Below are 21120 nucleotides of genomic sequence, written 5' to 3'. Positions count from 1 at the left end.
TGGCAATTAAGTGGTTTTATTATATTTGTACAGCATCAGTTTGCATCATCTTGTATTTGTTGCCCAGTGATGAACAGGCATAGCACACCATTAATGCTGTAGTATGTGGAGTTACTATGCATGTATACCTATAAATATAAACATTAAATAAACATTTCGCATGATGCATATGTGCATACTTTATGCAGATGAATGAAACAAGACAGTTTTATGAATAACCAGCCAACTTTATTGATTTCTCAGCTCATAGTGCATTTCTCTTTTGTTTTGATGGGACCAGCTAGCACCCTCACAGTCTGAGGTCTGTGCAGTGGGAGCTGCAGACCAGCCTTCAGGTGCATTCTGGGCTCTCCAGTACACTGTAGAGAACAAAAAGGAAACCGTGAGAAACATTTCATTAATATGCTTTCCGTTTAAATGTTTCTACATTTATCCTCTGAAAGCTTCCAAAAATCCACCAGATATTTAATGGGAGTCCCAAACATCTGAATTGCCATGTAGTTTTGCGCCGCTCACCTCCTCTGGATCTCCGTAGAAGTAGAGATCAGGCATGATTTCTCAGGGGAGCTACCATGAGATGGCACCCCTCATCCTCCACAGAGTGGCGAACCTAGTCACACAGACAAGTTGGCGTTTGTTTTTTAGTTTTCTTTCACAAAACATTTTTACTTTCCATCACAGTCAAATAAGGAGTCATGGGACAGTAAAAAAGGCAAACAGGAGCTGAACTGGACCCAACTGGAAACATACTGCCATTTGCTTTGAAGAAACAAGGCAACGTATTGCAAAGGTTACAACATTTAGTGCAGCTGGGCCTGCGAGAAGTACCCAGTTAGTCTAGTATGAGAGGGAAAAAAGCACATCAGTATTTAATGTTCTACTGTGGCTCAGGTCACTATCAAACCCCAGTCATGGGACAGCAGTCCTCATGGTGTTAGCGAAAACCCGGCCATATCACTCTGGCACACTTCCGACACCTAAACACAGACAAGATCAGTGCCAGGCTTTAATGGTGTGCTGCATGTTTAGTGCAATGGAATAAGCTTAAAAAATTTTTTTTTTTTAAATGCTAGCATTAAAAGGGAGTGTAACGTTTGCTGGGCAGTGACCACAGTGCCAATTACGTGATAATGGCAGATGCTAAAACAGTTTAACAATGGTGGAGGAAAAGAAAGACAGCAAACTGGCTCAGTGAAAGCCATTTTATGGGAAGGTTCGCCAACTTCAGCAACCATAAACTAGTGGTCATACCAGACCCCTGTGTAGAATGTAGCAACTGTGCATTTTAATCCTTGCGATTTCAAATTTTACATTAAAAGACAAATAATGTGTCATATTTTTTCTTATTTTAAAGAGAAATGTCTTGCTTTAACAGAACATCTCTTGAACACCAAACTAATGGGATGTTTCATGTATAACTACTTTAAAAATATACAACTTATTGTAGCTTTTTCCATAAACAGACCTGCGTTCCTGGAGGAGCTCTCGGGATTCTTGCCGGCAACAATGGTCGTCACCAGGTCTTCATCACGTTATTGTACAAACCTGGAGAGGGAAAGACACGAGGAAGGTAAATTACTTGCCACACAAACATCTGAATAAATCCAGTTCAACCAAGGTCTTGTGATTTGACTGTCTCAACGTCAAACCTTTTCTGATACACTGAACAGTGTCCAAGTGCAGCAGGACATAAGACAATTAAAATAAGAATGAAAACAAAATAGTTTAACACCAAGTAAAACTTGTAACAGTGAGCCCAGGCAGGGACACAAGCCAGTTTTCACACATTACCACCACACCTGATACATTAGTCTGGAAATGACTTCATAAACAGTGTGATTTCCCAACGAGGCTCTGATTTCATTTAATACAAATAATTACATTTAACCTGAACTGTCAGATTAAATTGCAATGTTGTAAGAGGTTTTCTTTTAGTACAACAACTTATTACTGCCAACAAATTGATTTTAGTCTGGACAGTCAGAAAGACGGATGCATTCAAACTTCCCCCAAATCCACAAGAGTTTGAATTCTAAAAACTGTACTTACAACAGAAATTGACTTTTAACAAACCGTTTTACCTTCCATGTATGCAGGAATTAGTGAAGAAAAGACTCATGGCATTCGTCCTCTAGTGGACACATCTTGAAGTCCAGGTTGGGTCCTTGCTGGTGGGTTCCAGCTGTAGAGGACCCTCAGCACATCCTCCTCCTTCATCTGCAGCCTAACCAGACATCGTTTCCACGGAGTTGAGTGGGAGAGCTGGAAGAGGACAAAAAAAAAAAATATAACATTACACTTTGCAACAAAAAGTCCACAGGAGTACAAACATTGTTGATGGCAAGATCCTAATGTGATCAATGGGGAAATATAGAGTAGACACTCCAGGACCTTAAATAAATAAATGGCAGTCACTCTTGTTATAATAGACACGTGGCCGAAATGGCAGCACAGAATAGTGAACAGGGTCCCCTCCCAAACTTAAAGATACAAGGCTTAAAAAAGATGAGTAAATCTTCAATTATATTGTGAACGTGTATTCTAGATGGAGACATAGAAAGCTAAGATTTGAATTATGTCACTTATTTTAATAGAATGTTAAGTGGCATTATTAAAAGACGTAAAGACAGGTATTTACCAAGAACAACTTATGGCTATTTTTTTTATTTAAACAAATGCCATACGAAAGACATTTACAAAAATACACATTTTGACCTACAAACATGTTTTATTTCTTTAACTTCAGTACAGTGCATAGCCCTATGTTAATGAGTGTGTCCGTGTACAGGCACAGAAGCAACGAGCATGACCGAAGTTTGACCACAGCAACTTCATATTGTGTCCTTGAACGTTACATCGTAGCTGCAGCATAGTGACGGCTTTACTAACATGTAAGTGTAAGTGAACGTAACAAAGAAACGGTGCAGTGCCCGATGTATTTCTCACCACGTGAACACGCCGTATGGAGATCAACGTATTGAGATCACGATGTCGCGGTCCAAAGGGACGGAGAACGGAAGTCCCGTCGTATTTATAGTGAGATCTACTTCCGTATCAGTGATCGTTAATTCATGCCCTCAGCAATGCCTGCCAGGTACCAGTAGACCCGTAGAAAGCCTGAGCGTCTGATGAAAACAAGACTGTTCTTATGAACTGTTCTAGAATCAGCTTTATTGGCCATTTATGCCTACACATGCCTATATTTGACACAACCGTAACACTAGTTTGAAAACTGAAAAAAATCTTGCAGCAAAGTCAACTAACTAGCCTTTTCTAGAGCTTTCAGTTGCATCTCAAGATCTTTTTTAGCAGATAGTGTTTGCACAGTTGTTTTGGAGATCTCAAAGATTAAATAATTATACATATCTTCAATGATTAACTTCCACTTTCACCATGCTATTCTAATAATGGCTCTAATTGACACTTATTCAAAATAAATTAATAAATCAATTAATTAAATTAATTGTCAGGCGAAAAGGCAAGTCGGTAAAAAAGTGTCTTAAGACAGGATTTAAAAGTGGAAACATTTTCAGCAGACTTGCCTTTTCACCTGACAATTAATTTAATACTAACTGGAAGACTGTTCCAGAGCTGAGGTGCCAGTACAGCAACGCTCAATCACCCTTTGACCTTAACCTGGACTCTGGAACAGCTAGCAGGCTTAACCCAACGGATCTGAGTGGCCTTTCTGGACAATATGAGTTAAAATTTCACTGATGTATTCTGGCGCCTGGCCATGCAAAAACTTGTAAGTAATGAGTACAATTTTAAAATTGGTAACCAGTGCAGGGTTAAAGGGGGCTATAATAAATGATACTCAGACCATGCAGAGTTTCCTGAAATGGGCGCTAATATAATGTTAAATGGCCACAGGTTCAAATTTTTTTAAATTTAAATGTGGAAAAAGTTCACTGAATTTTGCAGGGAAGAATGTGGAACAATTTCTACACTGCATACAAATTATGACGTTCTACTTTTAAAGTATTTGTAGATTTGTTGTTGTTTTTGCTATTTTAGTTTATGATGACAATTACGTTAGATTTTCTTTTCAGTTAAAACCTTATACACCCGTAGGTCCCCCATTTGGACGCAGAGTACATCAAAACTTAGAGAGTTTTGTGTTAAAAGTAACTGGCAGAGAACCCACGAAGAACGAATATAGTGATGTTATAGTTCTGCAGAAACCTCAGCGTCCTGGGAACAACATGAACTAGGTCACTTCTACATGAGACAAACACATCTCCCATCAGCCAAGCAAACAAATAACAAAATATCATAAATCATACTCGATATGACTGGGACAGACCGGAGAAAACGGCTGCTACACTCCGTTAGCAACGTGCTACCTACGAACATGCAGCATGAAAAAGCACGAGCGCCTGACGGAGATTACGGACATAGTTTCCATTTCTCTCCCCGGTAAACCATCGCAGAGATATTCAGCTTCGAACACAAAAAGTCACACAGCTTTCATCGAATATTGTACTTACTTTTGGTCGAATCTCAGCGAAAAAATGGAATATCTCCGTACTTCCAATGCATGTTTGTCCAGCTGCTGGTGCTCCGTGTGAATCCGTTCGATTCGTGTCTCTCCGACACTCCTCGGATTCTTGAGAGGGTTGGAAACTCAGCAAATCAGATTTCAGAGCTGGACCTTTTTGAGCTTTATTGGCTAATAGTGCTGTCAATCATCTAGCTTTCAATTCCAGGCAATTCTATTGGCTCCTACGGTTCGAAGGATGTCTCAATGGTGAAAATCGGAGAAGGGGGGGCTGAGATACAGCCCTGAACAGAGAGTCTGAAGCAGGATTTGACCTTAAACTAAATAACTAAAAAGGGCATAGAAAGAGCTTAAAACACTCAAAAAAGGTCCAATCTTCGGTCTATTGATTCAATGAACATCATGAGTGATACATAGAAGTGATATAGAGTGTTTTTGAATTTAAAAAAAACTTTTTTATTCAAATATTGGAATATTTGATCAGTTTTCTAATTTGAAATGCTCTATATTTCATAAATGTTTCACTGTATCTATGTATAGCTGTGTATATAGAGCCTATATCAGTTGTTCTAAGAGCCCAGCATATTAAAAGTCTTGGATACCCATACTTTCCAAAAAACAATACCCTAAAAGTGCTGTTTTTCAAGATCGAGCTTTTGAGTTTTCCAAGTTCTGCTGTGTTCCATCCTTATCTTATGTGAACCAGTAACATGTATTCTGATAGTTCCATGATTTTTCTCATCTCAAAAATATATATATATATATATATTTTTTTTTTTTTTTTTTTTTTTTTTTTATACAATTAATTAGGTATTTCTTATCTTTATTCGAGCTGAGGCCTGCAAATAGGCCTCGTTTTTAAAAGGTTTAAATTAATTTACAACTAAATTCTGGTTACCAGGTGTGTTGTGAGCAATGTTATAACTTGTGTTTACACAAAGTGACTCATAGACACTCAGAAAATATGCCGCCTTATGTCAATCATTGACAATTTCTCTTCAGGTTTCATGATCTGCCAATTGGCAGAAACACTCGGATCTCCTTAAGTGACTCAGGGTTCATCAGGGGACAGGACATGAAGCTCCGCAGCTGTCACTCTTGTTCTGAAGATTTTGGAAACTATAAAACGTATCATTATCTTTGATTCAGTTTGGTGCATCAGACCTTTGCCTCAGTTTTTGACCATGCTCTAGGGATGGTAAAGTTGCTCAGTCCACCACTGAAACATCGCAACAACTTTTGAATGGCTTGCCTATTGTAACAATCGTGGTCCCCAGAGGATGAAACCAATGACGTTGTTGATTTGACTTTTCCTCTTCCATCAGGCCCAAACTTTAATTTGTCCAACACTTTGGTTTATTCCTGCAAAACTACTGACAGCCTGAACTCTGCTTTGTGTTTAGTGTTAATTAGCTACTATTAGCATTTTGCTCACACAATAATGTAAACATGGTGAACATTATACCTGCTAAACAGCATTTTAGCATCGTCATTGTGAGCCTGTTAGCCTGCTAACGTTAGCATTTAGCTGAAAAGACTTCTGAGTACAGCTTTCAAATCTGCTAGCGTGGCTGTAGACTCTTTGTGTTGTTAATTTATAAATCTATTGTTTCTGATGTTACAAAACGTGAACCATCAGATTAGGATATATATATATATATATATATATATATATATATATACATATACACACACACACACACATATATATATATATATATATATATATATATATATGTATTCTTTTTTTTTAAATCATCACAATGACGTTACTACAAACTGTGACATGCTGTAGCTGTGATAGCACAAACTGGTGGGTAGTGGTAGGTCCGTCTGCAGGGTCCTTACAGCTCATCTGTCAACGATATTTCAACCCATCAAGCGTTTTTATTTAAAATTGATCCTTACATCACAGAATCTGATGGGTCACAGATTACAATGCCATGCTACAGTATGTTGTTCAAAGTCAAATGGCAGGCAGGATATCGTGACTTCAAACAGGACTTGATTCCACCACTTGTCTCTCAAGGTCAAATGGAAATAAATTTCCGAAGCAAATCTCTAAAGGGAAACGAGACGAGGCTTCACTGACTTCAGTTGTTCAATTGCAAATCAGTGTCCTGGTTTATTTTACTTCTGGCAGTCAAGCATGACTAAATAATGCCATTGCATAGCCTCTGCCGATTATCTGGAGTGGCCCTCTTCAGAAAGAAAACTGCATTTTCCGTGCATATCAAACTGGGCAATTGTGTCACATTGTAAACCCCTTTTTCTGGGGGAGAGAGGTGTTAAAACACATGGTCTGCTACCAGGACAACCCGAATATCAAGATTGAATTTTGTATAATTTACGTATGCAAACAATGTTTAGACACAACCGGGGACATTCACCGATTTATATGGAGAGGCAACAGAAACACAGGCTTCACACTCATCTCTGTGATTACCTGTAAACTTCACCACCATGGAGATCGTGGTTTTGAAAATGTACTTTATTGTGAGTGTGTCTGCACAGTATGGGAAGCATACATATGTGCAACGTAAGTACACATGGCAGGAAGCTCAACAGTACTGCAGAGATCATTACACTGATCTGTCCTCCATCACTACACCATGGGTTGAAGAGAGACTGAAAAATGCAACAATCGGGAAAATGAGCGAGAAGTTCTGGATCGGTCTCTACAGAAATGCAACACAGTGGAAGTGGTCAGGAGGAGGAGACGCATCAAACGTCCCGTGGGATAAGAACGAACCAGACGACATTTGGTACCAATCGGTTGCATCTGTTTGTTGGCAAAGCTGTAATTGGACTGGATGGCACAACATAAGACCTTCTCAACAACTGTCCTTTTTCTGCTTCAACCTGATTGTGGTGGAGCATGAGAGGACCTGGGAGCAGGCGATGTGGTACTGCAGACAGAAACACACTGCACTCACAAGTCTGGCCTCTGAGACCGAGCACCTTCTGGCCCTGAGGGAGATCAAACCCAATCACATCACTGAGCGGGTGTGGATCGGCCTGCGTTACCTGGGACCGCTGGCTGTGGGTGGACGGTGACCCTCTGGAGTTTGAGGCCTGGCCCAAGGGAGGGGTTCAGGACCACCAGTGTCCAATACGGAACCGCTGTGGAGCTTTAACCAAAGAGGGGCTGTGGGAGAACTGGGACTGCCAGGACGAACTCAACTTCATCTGCTATTAAATGTCATTCATGTTACACAAGTTTTTAACGTTTCACTGGAGGTAACATGTGATTTATAACTTTTTACGGGATACTTTAAAATGTCTTTGTAATTTCTGCTTTGTACAAATATTTCCTGCTATTATTGCCATTTGTACTATGATGACAAGGACAAGTTAGTGTTTGATTTAAGCTGTTATCTTGCTTCTGTCTTTCAAATCAATTTAGAAACTAAATGGCACGGGTTTAAGAGCCACAAACCTGTCAATGACAAGCTTTTTATTAAACACATTTAAATATTTTGTCCAATGTTAAATAGTTGTGAGAATGTCTATTGAAATGTGGTCGGTATGGTTGATGTAACAGTTGCTATCTGGAATGAAAAAAACACAATAAAAAAAATGTAAAAATATTTTTTAAAAAGAATAACGTTTATTGACATTAAAAACCAGCCAGGCACGACGTCTGTCTGAGCAAACACATGCACAGACCAAATATCTACAATAACAAAAGAGTCACAACAGAGGATCAACGAAGACTACAGGGTGGTGTTTTGATGAAGATAAATCAACGAGGCAAAACTTCCATGTGTGAATTACAGCACATGTAGATACACAACTAACACTGAAATCTACTCGCCATTAAAATTCTCTTTGTGACCTTTCTGTCATCTTATCGAGACTTCCAAAAAGTGTGTAATGATCCATTTTGTTCAGTCTTTCAATCTCCTCCACTAACGAGATCTTCCATTTGATATTATTTCCATAAACACTATGGAAATATAATAATCATTTTCAATACATCACCTCTTTTTATATCAACAATAATAAATATTTATAGCGAAGGGAGACTGTACAATGAACATAAAAATTGGGCCTTTGTTTGTTTCCACCAATAATTCTGTATCTAGTCCAATATTTACAAAGCCACCTGTATCAGCTGTATTCTAATGCTGCTGCAGCGAACAAATGTCCCCTTGCAGGATTAATAAAGTATCTATCTATCTATCTATCTATCTATCTATCTATCTATCTATCTATCTATCTATCCTCTCCAGCACCGATAAGTGTTCTGAATAATTTTTATAAACACAGCAGCACATTGATTAAGCAATGCTTCACTTGCAATGTTCTAGAAATATGCTCACAGGAGGCGACTGACTCCTAAACTAAATCTGAAGTAAAGTTTGAAAGTTTGAATTTGTCATTCAAATATTAACTTAATGTGTCGGGGAAAGTGCAAAGTGCAAATGGCATTGCTGTTTAAAAAAAAAAAAAAAAAAAAGCATTTCAATTACAAAACTCATACAAATCACAAGTCTGAATTTTTGTCTGCTACTTTTCTTAAGCCCAGATGTGACGGACTATCATTACTTCTTTAAACTCACATCTGGGTTCACTATGCTGAGCCACAAAATGCATCACAGTGGCGTATAAACTCAAGCATAGTTGTGAGCGGTACGGCAACAAAAGGCTTTATCGTGATTTTCTTCCCATAATGCAGCTGTGTGAGCGCTTGTGATTGTCTGAGTCAAGTTAAATATCCAAGTCTGCTTGTTAATTGGCAAGTAAGAAATGTTGCTCAATCTTATGCAAGTTTAGAAAACATGGCAGAAGCCAGAGCTCTTCTCTCTGCGGTGCTTTGTTTTTTGGTTACCTCAGCAGATGCACCAGCACACCAGCCAGCTTTCTGAGAGTCCCAGTTGTCTCGACAGCATTTTAAAATACCTCGTCACAGCACAGTCACAGAGCCTCTTTCTTTTTAGTGGCAGCCAGACCTCAGGGTGTCCAAACATAAACAGTGAGAGAGGAATAAGTCCACTTCACAGCAGGGAGTGTCACTTCAGCCCAAGATTGACATTAAGAGTGTGTCAGGTCACGTGCAACATCACAACCTCAAACGTACAGACACATTTTCACAAACATTTAAATAACAACACACACACACACACACACACACACACACACACACACACACACACGGTTGTTTTTCTCAAAAACTTGGTCGTGCTGGTTCACTGTCTCTACGAGCTCCTTGGATCTCTTTTCTTCTTTCGTGGGGCTTTCAGTGAGAAAATAATGTACATCATTATCCCTCTTATTTCATCCTGTCTTATTGTGACTCGTCAATGATGCTCTTCAGGATTTGAGGCCCATTCGAGCCATCAGCTGTTCGTAGACAGTCCAAGCCATAGCCGCCATCAGGGTGCGACGCAGAGACCGGGGGACAGCCCCACGAAAAAACCCGGCCATGCCGTGCTCCTGAGGGAGAGACCAGGAAAGATCAGTATGATACTTATGCAGTCACCATGCTGCACCCTTCTTGCCAACAACAATGAGCGACGCTTCTCCCTGAAAATGAAGTGCACATGCGGCAACACAGAAACGGACAGCTGTGATTAAATGAGCACACACCGTGTAGATGTAGCGGATAGCGTCCGTCGTGCTCCAGTGGGATGGGCTGATTTGAATGTGGGTCTTCACCACGTCTGCTGGCTGTGTGGCCAGCGACGCCATGACGCCTGCCACCATCCCACAACTGAAGTTCACCAGCGGGGCATAGGGCGACGACGTCACCTCTGAGAGACGAGAGAAAGTAGAAGAGCATGTTTCAAGTTTCTACCCAAATTAAACGCAAATATTTACAGAATGTCCAGAAAAAGTGTGTTAACACGCTTTCTATCCACGATCAATTGGGCACATTGACATAAACAGCTGGTGACGCTGTTTGTCCAGTTGGGTGCCATTAAATGATTATTAAATGACGGCAGTCAAACCTCAAACAACGGAAGACGATGGAAAATAACGTATTTATTTCTAAGTCATGTATTTGAGAACAGATGTGTTTATCTGTTGCAATCTTCCGTCTCCAGTGGCGAGTGACATTTAAGTTCATGCACATCGTGATTTATTCGCCTGTCTCCATTGCACTTGGTTGCATTTAGTTTCTATCGATACACCAACTTTTCTAACTCAGCAAAGACTTTCTGCAATTTTTCGACTTTCATTTTTAAATGTATTTATATTTATTCTGCTGTTTCCACTCAGATTTTTTATTAATCAATTGAAAATGCGCAAATAAACAGGTGTATATGTGTTGCTGCTGTATGAAAAAATCGTCTTAAGACATATATTCCAAAGCACTAATTCACGATACACTTTACCAATGTTCTGTAGAACAAGGACAACACTTAAGACGACCCGCTGCTCATCAGATCTAGATAGAGAAAACAGCGCTTCACATTTTGACGAGCTGACGCAGTGAGGCTCTCACCTTGAGGCAGCGCCTTCTTGGCCTGGCTGTAGAACATGACGTAGATGCCGGAGAACGGAGCGTCTCGGAGCAGCGTGGCAGTCAGCCCTGAGAACAGAGCCCTGAAGCCCTCCGTCTCATACACACTCCTCAGAGCTCCTGCCACACTCACATAGTTGTAACAGCCACTCTGAAACAACATACGGACATGGAAAATGTTGCCAACACTAATTGTCTTATCGCCTGGATACAGTTTTTTTATTTATATCTTTGTATCTATTGTTTCTGATGTTATAAAATGTGAACCATTCGATTCTGTGACCAGATTAGGATATATATATATATATATATATATATATATATATATATATATATATATATATATATATATATATATATATATAAATAAATATAAATATATATATATTTTGTTTTTTCACAATGATCACAATGACGTTACTACAAACTGTGACATGCTGTAGCTGTGATAGCACAAACTGGTGGGTATAGTGGTAGGTCCGTCTGCAGGGTCCTTACAGCTCATCTATCAACGATATTTCAACCCATCAGGCTTGTTGATCTAAAATTGATCCTTACATCACAGAATCTGATGAGTCACAGATTACGATGCCATGCTACAGTATGTTGTTCAAAGTCAAATGGAAATAAACTTCCTAAGCAAATCTCTAAAGGGAAATGCGAGGAGGCTTCACTGGTTTATTTTACTTCTGGCAGTCAAGCATGACTAAATAATGCCATTGCATAGCCTCTGCCGATTATCCTTTTCGGAAAGAAAACGGCATTTTCCGTGCATATCAAACTGGGCTATTGTGTCACATTGTAAATCCTTTTTTCTGAGGTATTTCATTTGGTTGAGACGAACAGGAAACATGGAGAGAGAGAGAGGTGTTACAACACATGGTCTGCTACCACAACAAACCGGATATCAAGATTGAATTTTGTATAATTTATGTATGCAAACAATGACGTTTAGTCACAGCCGAGGACATTCACCGATTTATATGGAGAGGCAACAGAAACACAGGCTTCACACTCATCTCTGCGATTACCTGTAAACTTCACCACCATGGAGATCGTGGTTTTGAAAATGCTCTTTATTGCGAGTGTGTCTGCACAGTATGGGAAGCATACATATGTGCAACATAAGTACACATGGCAGAAAGCTCAACAGTACTGCAGAGATCATTACACTGATCTGTCCTCCATCACTACACCATGGGTTGAAGAGAGACTGAAAAATGCAACAATCGGGAAAATGAGCGAGAAGTTCTGGATCGGTCTCTACAGAAATGCAACACAGTGGAAGTGGTCAGGAGGAGGAGACGCATCAAACGTCCCGTGGGATAAGTACGAACCAGACGACCGTTCGGACCAATCGGTTGCATCTGTTTGTTGGCAAAGCTGTAATTGGACTGGATGGCACAACATAAGACCTTCTCAACAACTGTCCTTTTTCTGCTTCAACCTGATTGTGGTGGAGCATGAGAGGACCTGGGAGCAGGCGATGTGGTACTGCAGACAGAAACACACTGCACTCACAAGTCTGGCCTCTGAGACCGAGCACCTTCTGGCCCTGAGGGAGATCAAACCCAATCACATCACTGAGCGGGTGTGGATCGGCCTGCGTTACCTGGCGGACCGCTGGCTGTGGGTGGACGGTGACCCTCTGGAGTTTGAGGCCTGGCCCAAGGGAGGGGTTCAGGACCACCAGTGTCCAATACGGAACCGCTGTGGAGCTTTAACCAAAGAGGGGCTGTGGGAGAACTGGGACTGCCAGGACGAACTCAACTTCATCTGCTATTAAATGTCATTCATGTTACACAAGTTTTTAACGTCTCACTAGAGGTAACATGTGATTTACAACTTTTTATGGGATACTTTAAAATGTCTTTGTAATTTCTGCTTTGTACAAATATTTCCTGCTATTATTGCCATTTGTACTATGATGACAAGGACAAGTTAGTGTTTGATTTAAGCTGTTATCTTGCTTCTGTCTTTCAAATCAATTTAGAAACTAAATGGCACGGGTTTAAGAGCCACAAACCTGTCAATGACAAGCTTTTTATTAAACACATTTAAATATTTTGTCCAATGTTAAATAGTTGTGAGAATGTCTATTGAAATGTGGTCGGTATGGTTGATGTAACAGTTGCTATCTGGAATGAAAAAAACACAATAAAAAAAATGTAAAAATATTTTTTAAAAAGAATAACGTTTATTGACATTAAAAACCAGCCAGGCACGACGTCTGTCTGAGCAAACACATGCACAGACCAAATATCTACAATAACAAAAGAGTCACAACAGAGGATCAACGAAGACTACAGGGTGGTGTTTTGATGAAGATAAATCAACGAGGCAAAACTTCCATGTGTGAATTACAGCACATGTAGATACACAACTAACACTGAAATCTACTCGCCATTAAAATTCTCTTTGTGACCTTTCTGTCATCTTATCGAGACTTCCAAAAAGTGTGTAATGATCCATTTTGTTCAGTCTTTCAATCTCCTCCACTAACGAGATCTTCCATTTGATATTATTTCCATAAACACTATGGAAATATAATAATCATTTTTAATACATCACCTCTTTTTATATCAACAATAATAAATATTTATAGCGAAGGGAGACTGTACAATGAACATAAAAATTGGGCCTTCGTTTGTTTCCACCAATAATTCTGTATCTAGTCCAATATTTACAAAGCCACCTGTATCAGCTGTATTCTAATGCTGCTGCAGCGAACAAATGTCCCCTTGCAGGATTAATAAAGTATCTATCTATCTATCTATCTATCTATCTATCCATCTATCCATCTATCTATCTATCTATCCTCTCCAGCACCGGTAAGCGCTCTGAATAATTTTTATAAACACAGCAGCACAATGATTAAGCAATGCTTCACTTGCAATGTTCTAGAAATATGCTCACAGGAGGCGACTGACTCCTAAACTAAATCTGAAGTAAAGTTTGAAAGTTTGAATTTGTCATTCAAATATTAACTTAATGTGTCGGGAAAAGTGCAAAGTGCAAATGGCATTGCTGTTTAAAAAAAAAAAAAAAAAAAGCATTTCAATTACAAAACTCATACAAATCACAAGTCTGAATTTTTGTCTGCTACTTTTCTTAAGCCCAGATGTGACGGACTATCATTACTTCTTTAAACTCACATCTGGGTTCACTATGCTGAGCCACAAAATGCATCACAGTGGCGTATAAACTCAAGCATAGTTGTGGCAACAAAAGGCTTTATCGTGATTTTCTTCCCATAATGCAGCTGTGTGAGCGCTTGTGATTGTCAAGTTAAATATCCAAGTCTGCTTGTTAATTGGCAAGTAAAAAATGTTGCTCAATCTTATGCAAGTTTAGAAAACATGGCAGAAGCCAGAGCTCTTCTCTCTGCGGTGCTTTGTTTTTTGGTTACCTCAGCAGATGCACCAGCACACCAGCCAGCTTTCTGAGAGTCCCAGTTGTCTCGACAGCATTTTAAAATACCTCGTCACAGCACAGTCACAGAGCCTCTTTCTTTTTAGTGGCAGCCAGACCTCAGGGTGTCCAAACATAAACAGTGAGAGAGGAATAAGTCCACTTCACAGCAGGGAGTGTCACTTCAGCCCAAGATTGACATTAAGAGTGTGTCAGGTCAAGTGCAACATCACAACCTCAAACGTACAGACACATTTTCACAAACATTTAAATAACAACACACACACACACACACACACACACACACACACACACACACACACACACACACACACACACACACACACACACACACACACACACACGGTTGTTTTTCTCAAAAACTTGGTCGTGCTGGTTCACTGTCTCTACGAGCTCCTTGGATCTCTTTTCTTCTTTCGTGGGGCTTTCAGTGAGAAAATAATGTACATCATTATCCCTCTTATTTCATCCTGTCTTATTGTGACTCGTCAATGATGCTCTTTAGGATTTGAGGCCCATTCGAGCCATCAGCTGTTCGTAGACAGTCCAAGCCATAGCCGCCATCAGGGTGCGACGCAGAGACCGGGGGACAGCCCCACGAAAAAACCCGGCCATGCCGTGCTCCTGAGGGAGAGACCAGGAAAGATCAGTATGATACTTATGCAGTCACCATGCTGCACCCTTCTTGCCAACAACAATGAGCGACGCTTCTCCCTGAAAATGAAGTGCACATGCGGCAACACAGAAACGGACAGCTGTGATTAAATGAGCACACACCGTGTAGATGTAGCGGATAGCGTCCGTCGTGCTCCAGTGGGATGGGCTGATTTGAATGTGGGTCTTCACCACGTCTGCTGGCTGTGTGGCCAGCGACGCCATGACGCCTGCCACCATCCCACAACTGAAGTTCACCAGCGGGGCATAGGGCGACGACGTCACCTCTGAGAGATGAGAGAAAGTAGAAGAGCATGTTTCAAGTTTCTACCCAAATTAAACGCAAATATTTACAGAATGTCCAGAAAAAGTGTGTTAACACGCTTTCTATCCACGATCAATTGGGCACATTGACATAAACAGCTGGTGACGCTGTTTGTCCAGTTGGGTGCCATTAAATGATTATTAAATGACGGCAGTCAAACCTCAAACAACGGAAGACGATGGAAAATAACGTATTTATTTCTAAGTCATGTATTTGAGAACAGATGTGTTTATCTGTTGCAATCTTCCGTCTCCAGTGGCGAGTGACATTTAAGTTCATGCACATCGTGATTTATTCGCCTGTCTCCATTGCACTTGGTTGCATTTAGTTTCTATCGATACACCAACTTTTCTAACTCAGCAAAGACTTTCTGCAATTTTTCGACTTTCATTTTTAAATGTATTTATATTTATTCTGCTGTTTCCACTCAGATGTTTTATTAATCAATTGAAAATGCGCAAATAAACAGGTGTATATGTGTTGCTGCTGTTTGAAAAAAATCGTCTTAAGACATATATTCCAAAGCACTAATTCACGATACACTTTACCAATGTTCTGTAGAACAAGGACAACACTTAAGACGACCCGCTGCTCATCAGATCTAGATAGAGAAAACAGCGCTTCACATTTTGACGAGCTGACGCAGTGAGGCTCTCACCTTGAGGCAGCGCCTTCTTGGCCTGGCTGTAGAACATGACGTAGATGCCGGAGAACGGAGCGTCTCGGAGCAGCGTGGCAGTCAGCCCTGAGAACAGAGCCCTGAAGCCCTCCGTCTCATACACACTCCTCAGAGCTCCTGCCACACTCACATAGTTGTAACAGCCACTCTGAAACAACATACGGACATGGAATATGAATATGGAACACATATATTGAAAATGTTCCCGACACTAATTGTCTTATCGCCTGGAAACAGTTTTTTTTATTTATATCTTTTTATCTATTGTTTCTGATGTTATAAAATGTGAACCATTCGATTCTGTGACCAGATTAGGATATATATATATATATATATATATATATATATATATATATATATATATATATATTGTTTTTTTTACAATGATCACAATGTTGTTACGACAAACTGTGACATACTGTAGCTGTGATAGCACAAACTGGTGGGTAGTGGTAGGTCCGTCTGCAGGGTCCTTACAGCTCATCTGTCAACGATATTTCAACCCATCAGGCTTGTTGATATAAAATTGATCCTTACATCACAGAATCTGATGAGTCACAGATTACGATGCCATGCTACAGTATGTTGTTCAAAGTCAAATGGCAGGCAGGATATTGTGACTTCAAACAGGACTTGATTCCACCACTTGTCTCTCAAGGTCAAATGGAAATAAATTTCCTAAGCAAATCTCGAAAGGGAAACGAGACGAGGCTTCACTGACTTCAGTTGTTCAATTGCAAATCAGTGTCCTGGCTTCACACTCATCTCTGCGATTACCTGTAAACTTCACCACCATGGAGATCGTGGTTTTGAAAATGCTCTTTGTTGTGAGTGTGTCTGCACAGTATGGGAAGCATACATATGTGCAACGTAAGTACACATGGCAGGAAGCTCAACAGTACTGCAGAGATCATTACACTGATCTGTCCTCCATCACTACACCATGGGTTGAAGAGAGACTGAAAAATGCAACAATCGGGAAAATGAGCGAGAAGTTCTGGATCGGTCTCTACAGAAATGCAACACAGTGGAAGTGGTCAGGAGGAGGAGACGCATCAAACGTCCCGTGGGATAAGTACGAACCAGACGACATTTGGTACCAATCGGTTGCATCTGTTTGTTGGCAAAGCTGTAATTGGGCTGGATGGCACAACATAAGACCTTCTCAACAACTGTCCTTTTTCTGCTTCAACCTGATTGTGGTGGAGCATGAGAGGACCTGGGAGCAGGCGATGTGGTACTGCAGACAGAAACACACTGCACTCACAAGTCTGGCCTCTGAGACCGAGCACCTTCTGGCCCTGAGGGAGATCAAACCCAATCACATCACTGAGCGGGTGTGGATCGGCCTGCGTTACCTGGCGGACCGCTGGCTGTGGGTGGACGGTGACCCTCTGGAGTTTGAGGCCTGGCCCAAGGGAGGGGTTCAGGACCACCAGTGTCCAATACGGAACCGCTGTGGAGCTTTAACCAAAGAGGGGCTGTGGGAGAACTGGGACTGCCAGGACGAACTCAACTTCATCTGCTATTAAATGTCATTCATGTTACACATGAAGTTTTTAACATCTCACTAGAGGTAACATGTGATTTACAACTTTTTACAGGATACTTTAAAATGTCTTTGTAATTTCTGCTTTGTACAAATATTTCCTGCTATTATTGCCATTTGTACTATGATGACAAGGACAAGTTAGTGTTTGATTTTAGCTGTTATCTTGCTTCTCTCTTTCAAATCAATTTAGAAACTAAATGGCACGGGTTTAAGAGCCACAAACCTGTCAATGACAAGCTTTTTATTAAACACATTTAAATATTTTGTCCAATGTTAAATAGTTGTGAGAATGTCTATTGAAATGTGGTCGGTATGGTTGATGTAACAGTTGCTATCTGGAATGAAAAAAACAATAAAAAAAAATTTAAAATATTTTTTAAAAAGAATAACGTTTATTGACATTAAAAACCAGCCAGGCACGACGTCTGTCTGAGCAAACACATGCACAGACCAAATATCTACAATAACAAAAGAGTCACAACAGAGGATCAACGAAGACTACAGGGTGGTGTTTTGATGAAGATAAATCAACGAGGCAAAACTTCCATGTGTGAATTACAGCACATGTAGATACACAACTAACACTGAAATCTACTCGCCATTAAAATTCTCTTTGTGACCTTTCTGTCATCTTATCGAGACTTCCAAAAAGTGTGTAATGATCCATTTTGTTCAGTCTTTCAATCTCCTCCACTAACGAGATCTTCCATTTGATATTATTTCCATAAACGCTATGGAAATATAATAATCATTTTCAATACATCACCTCTTTTTATATCAACAATAATAAATATTTATAGCGAAGGGAGACTGTACAATGAACATAAAAATTGGGCCTTCATTTGTTTCCACCAATAATTCTGTATCTAGTCCAATATTTACAAAGCCACCTGTATCAGCTGTATTCTAATGCTGCTGCAGCGAACAAATGTCCCCTTGCAGGATTAATAAAGTATCTATCTATCTATCTATCTATCTATCTATCTATCTATCTATCTATCTATCTATCCTCTCCAGCACCGGTAAGCGTTCTGAATAATTTTTATAAACACAGCAGCACAATGATTAAGCAATGCTTCACTTGCAATGTTCTAGAAATATGCTCACAGGAGGCGACTGACTCCTAAACTAAATCTGAAGTAAAGTTTGAAAGTTTGAATTTGTCATTCAAATATTAACTTAATGTGTCAGGAAAAGTGCAAAGTGCAAATGGCATTGCTGTTTATAAAATTAAAAAAAAAATAAAAAAAAAAAAATAATAATAATAATAATAATAATAATAATAATAAAAAAAAAAAAAGCATTTCAATTACAAAACTCATACAAATCACAAGTCTGAATTTTTGTCTGCTACTTTTCTTAAGCCCAGATGTGACGGACTATCATTACTTCTTTAAACTCACATCTGGGTTCACTATGCTGAGCCACAAAATGCATCACAGTGGCGTATAAACTCAAGCATAGTTGTGAGCGGTACGGCAACAAAAGGCTTTATCGTGATTTTCTTCCCATAATGCAGCTGTGTGAGCGCTTGTGATTGTCTGAGTCAAGTTAAATATCCAAGTCTGCTTGTTAATTGGCAAGTAAGAAATATTGCTCAATCTTATGCAAGTTTAGAAAACATGGCAGAAGCCAGAGCTCTTCTCTCTGCGGTGCTTTGTTTTTTGGTTACCTCAGCAGATGCACCAGCACACCAGCCAGCTTTCTGAGAGTCCCAGTTGTCTCGACAGCATTTTAAAATACCTCGTCACAGCACAGTCACAGAGCCTCTTTCTTTTTAGTGGCAGCCAGACCTCAGGGTGTCCAAACATAAACAGTGAGAGAGGAATAAGTCCACTTCACAGCAGGGAGTGTCACTTCAGCCCAAGATTGACATTAAGAGTGTGTCAGGTCACGTGCAACATCACAACCTCAAACGTACAGACACATTTTCACAAACATTTAAATAACAACACACACACACACACACACACACACACACACACACACACACACACACACACACACACACACACACACACACACACACACACACGGTTGTTTTTCTCAAAAACTTGGTCGTGCTGGTTCACTGTCTCTACGAGCTCCTTGGATCTCTTTTCTTCTTTCGTGGGGCTTTCAGTGAGAAAATAATGTACATCATTATCCCTCTTATTTCATCCTGTCTTATTGTGACTCGTCAATGATGCTCTTCAGGATTTGAGGCCCATTCGAGCCATCAGCTGTTCGTAGACAGTCCAAGCCATAGCCGCCATCAGGGTGCGACGCAGAGACCGGGGGACAGCCCCACGAAAAAACCCGGCCATGCCGTGCTCCTGAGGGAGAGACCAGGAAAGATCAGTATGATACTTATGCAGTCACCATGCTGCACCCTTCTTGCCAACAACAATGAGCGACGCTTCTCCCTGAAAATGAAGTGCACATGCGGCAACACAGAAACGGACAGCTGTGATTAAATGAGCACACACCGTGTAGATGTAGCGGATAGCGTCCGTCGTGCTCCAGTGGGATGGGCTGATTTGAATGTGGGTCTTCACCACGTCTGCTGGCTGTGTGGCCAGCGACGCCATGACGCCTGCCACCATCCCACAACTGAAGTTCACCAGCGGGGCATAGGGCGACGACGTCACCTCTGAGAGACGAGAGAAAGTAGAAGAGCATGTTTCAAGTTTCTACCCAAATTAAACGCAAATATTTACAGAATGTCCAGAAAAAGTGTGTTAACACGCTTTCTATCCACGATCAATTGGGCACATTGACATAAACAGCTGGTGACGCTGTTTGTCCAGTTGGGTGCCATTAAATGATTATTAAATGACGGCAGTCAAACCTCAAACAACGGAAGACGATGGAAAATAACGTATTTATTTCTAAGTCATGTATTTGAGAACAGATGTGTTTATCTGTTGCAATCTTCCGTCTCCAGTGGCGAGTGACATTTAAGTTCATGCACATCGTGATTTATTCGCCTGTCTCCATTGCACTTGGTTGCATTTAGTTTCTATCGATACACCAACTTTTCTAACTCAGCAAAGACTTTCTGCAATTTTTCGACTTTCATTTTTAAATGTATTTATATTTATTCTGCTGTTTCCACTCAGATTTTTTATTAATCAATTGAAAATGCGCAAATAAACAGGTGTATATGTGTTGCTGCTGTATGAAAAAATCGTCTTAAGACATATATTCCAAAGCACTAATTCACGATACACTTTACCAATGTTCTGTAGAACAAGGACAACACTTAAGACGACCCGCTGCTCATCAGATCTAGATAGAGAAAACAGCGCTTCACATTTTGACGAGCTGACGCAGTGAGGCTCTCACCTTGAGGCAGCGCCTTCTTGGCCTGGCTGTAGAACATGACGTAGATGCCGGAGAACGGAGCGTCTCGGAGCAGCGTGGCAGTCAGCCCTGAGAACAGAGCCCTGAAGCCCTCCGTCTCATACACACTCCTCAGAGCTCCTGCCACACTCACATAGTTGTAACAGCCACTCTGAAACAACAT

At 40.4% G+C, this 21120-nt stretch overlaps 3 protein-coding genes, 1 long non-coding RNA gene and 1 other non-coding gene across 5 annotated transcripts; all 5 read right to left on the bottom strand.

The window, feature by feature from the left end:
* Nucleotides 1–206: 206 nt before the first annotated feature.
* LOC137885026 (uncharacterized) lies at nt 207–3024 on the bottom strand. The gene is made up of 5 exons (XR_011104784.1): nt 2947–3024; nt 2082–2262; nt 1466–1545; nt 517–610; nt 207–359 (listed from the first exon to the last, which is right to left on the bottom strand). It is a non-coding gene; the product is annotated as an uncharacterized lncRNA (long non-coding RNA).
* On the bottom strand, nt 879–1021 carry LOC137885524 (small nucleolar RNA SNORA62/SNORA6 family). Its single transcript, XR_011104824.1, has one exon. It is a non-coding gene; the product is annotated as a small nucleolar RNA SNORA62/SNORA6 family (small nucleolar RNA).
* A 5065-nt stretch (nt 3025–8089) lies between the features above and the next one.
* On the bottom strand, nt 8090–11133 carry LOC137885184 (mitochondrial glycine transporter B-like). The gene is made up of 3 exons (XM_068727340.1): nt 10953–11133; nt 10094–10257; nt 8090–9940 (listed from the first exon to the last, which is right to left on the bottom strand). Exons 1-3 carry the CDS (start codon nt 11131–11133, stop codon nt 9818–9820), a joined length of 468 nt encoding a protein of 155 aa, XP_068583441.1. The 3' UTR covers nt 8090–9817.
* A 2012-nt stretch (nt 11134–13145) lies between these two features.
* LOC137885183 (mitochondrial glycine transporter B-like) lies at nt 13146–16220 on the bottom strand. Its single transcript, XM_068727339.1, has 3 exons — nt 16040–16220; nt 15180–15343; nt 13146–15026 (listed from the first exon to the last, which is right to left on the bottom strand). The coding sequence occupies exons 1-3, from the start codon at nt 16218–16220 to the stop codon at nt 14904–14906; spliced, it is 468 nt and encodes a 155-aa protein (XP_068583440.1). The 3' UTR covers nt 13146–14903.
* Nucleotides 16221–18902: 2682 nt separating this feature from the next.
* LOC137885182 (mitochondrial glycine transporter B-like) lies at nt 18903–21120 on the bottom strand. Its single transcript, XM_068727338.1, has 3 exons — nt 20940–21120; nt 20081–20244; nt 18903–19927 (listed from the first exon to the last, which is right to left on the bottom strand). The coding sequence occupies exons 1-3, from the start codon at nt 21118–21120 to the stop codon at nt 19805–19807; spliced, it is 468 nt and encodes a 155-aa protein (XP_068583439.1). The 3' UTR covers nt 18903–19804.

This window comes from Cebidichthys violaceus, unplaced genomic scaffold (genome assembly GCF_023349555.1).
Source record: "Cebidichthys violaceus isolate CVI_PGR_0920_01 unplaced genomic scaffold, fCebVio1.0.p SCAF_4, whole genome shotgun sequence".
Taxonomy (NCBI): domain Eukaryota; kingdom Metazoa; phylum Chordata; class Actinopteri; order Perciformes; family Stichaeidae; genus Cebidichthys; species Cebidichthys violaceus.
This window is presented reverse-complemented; position numbering and strand designations above follow the sequence as displayed.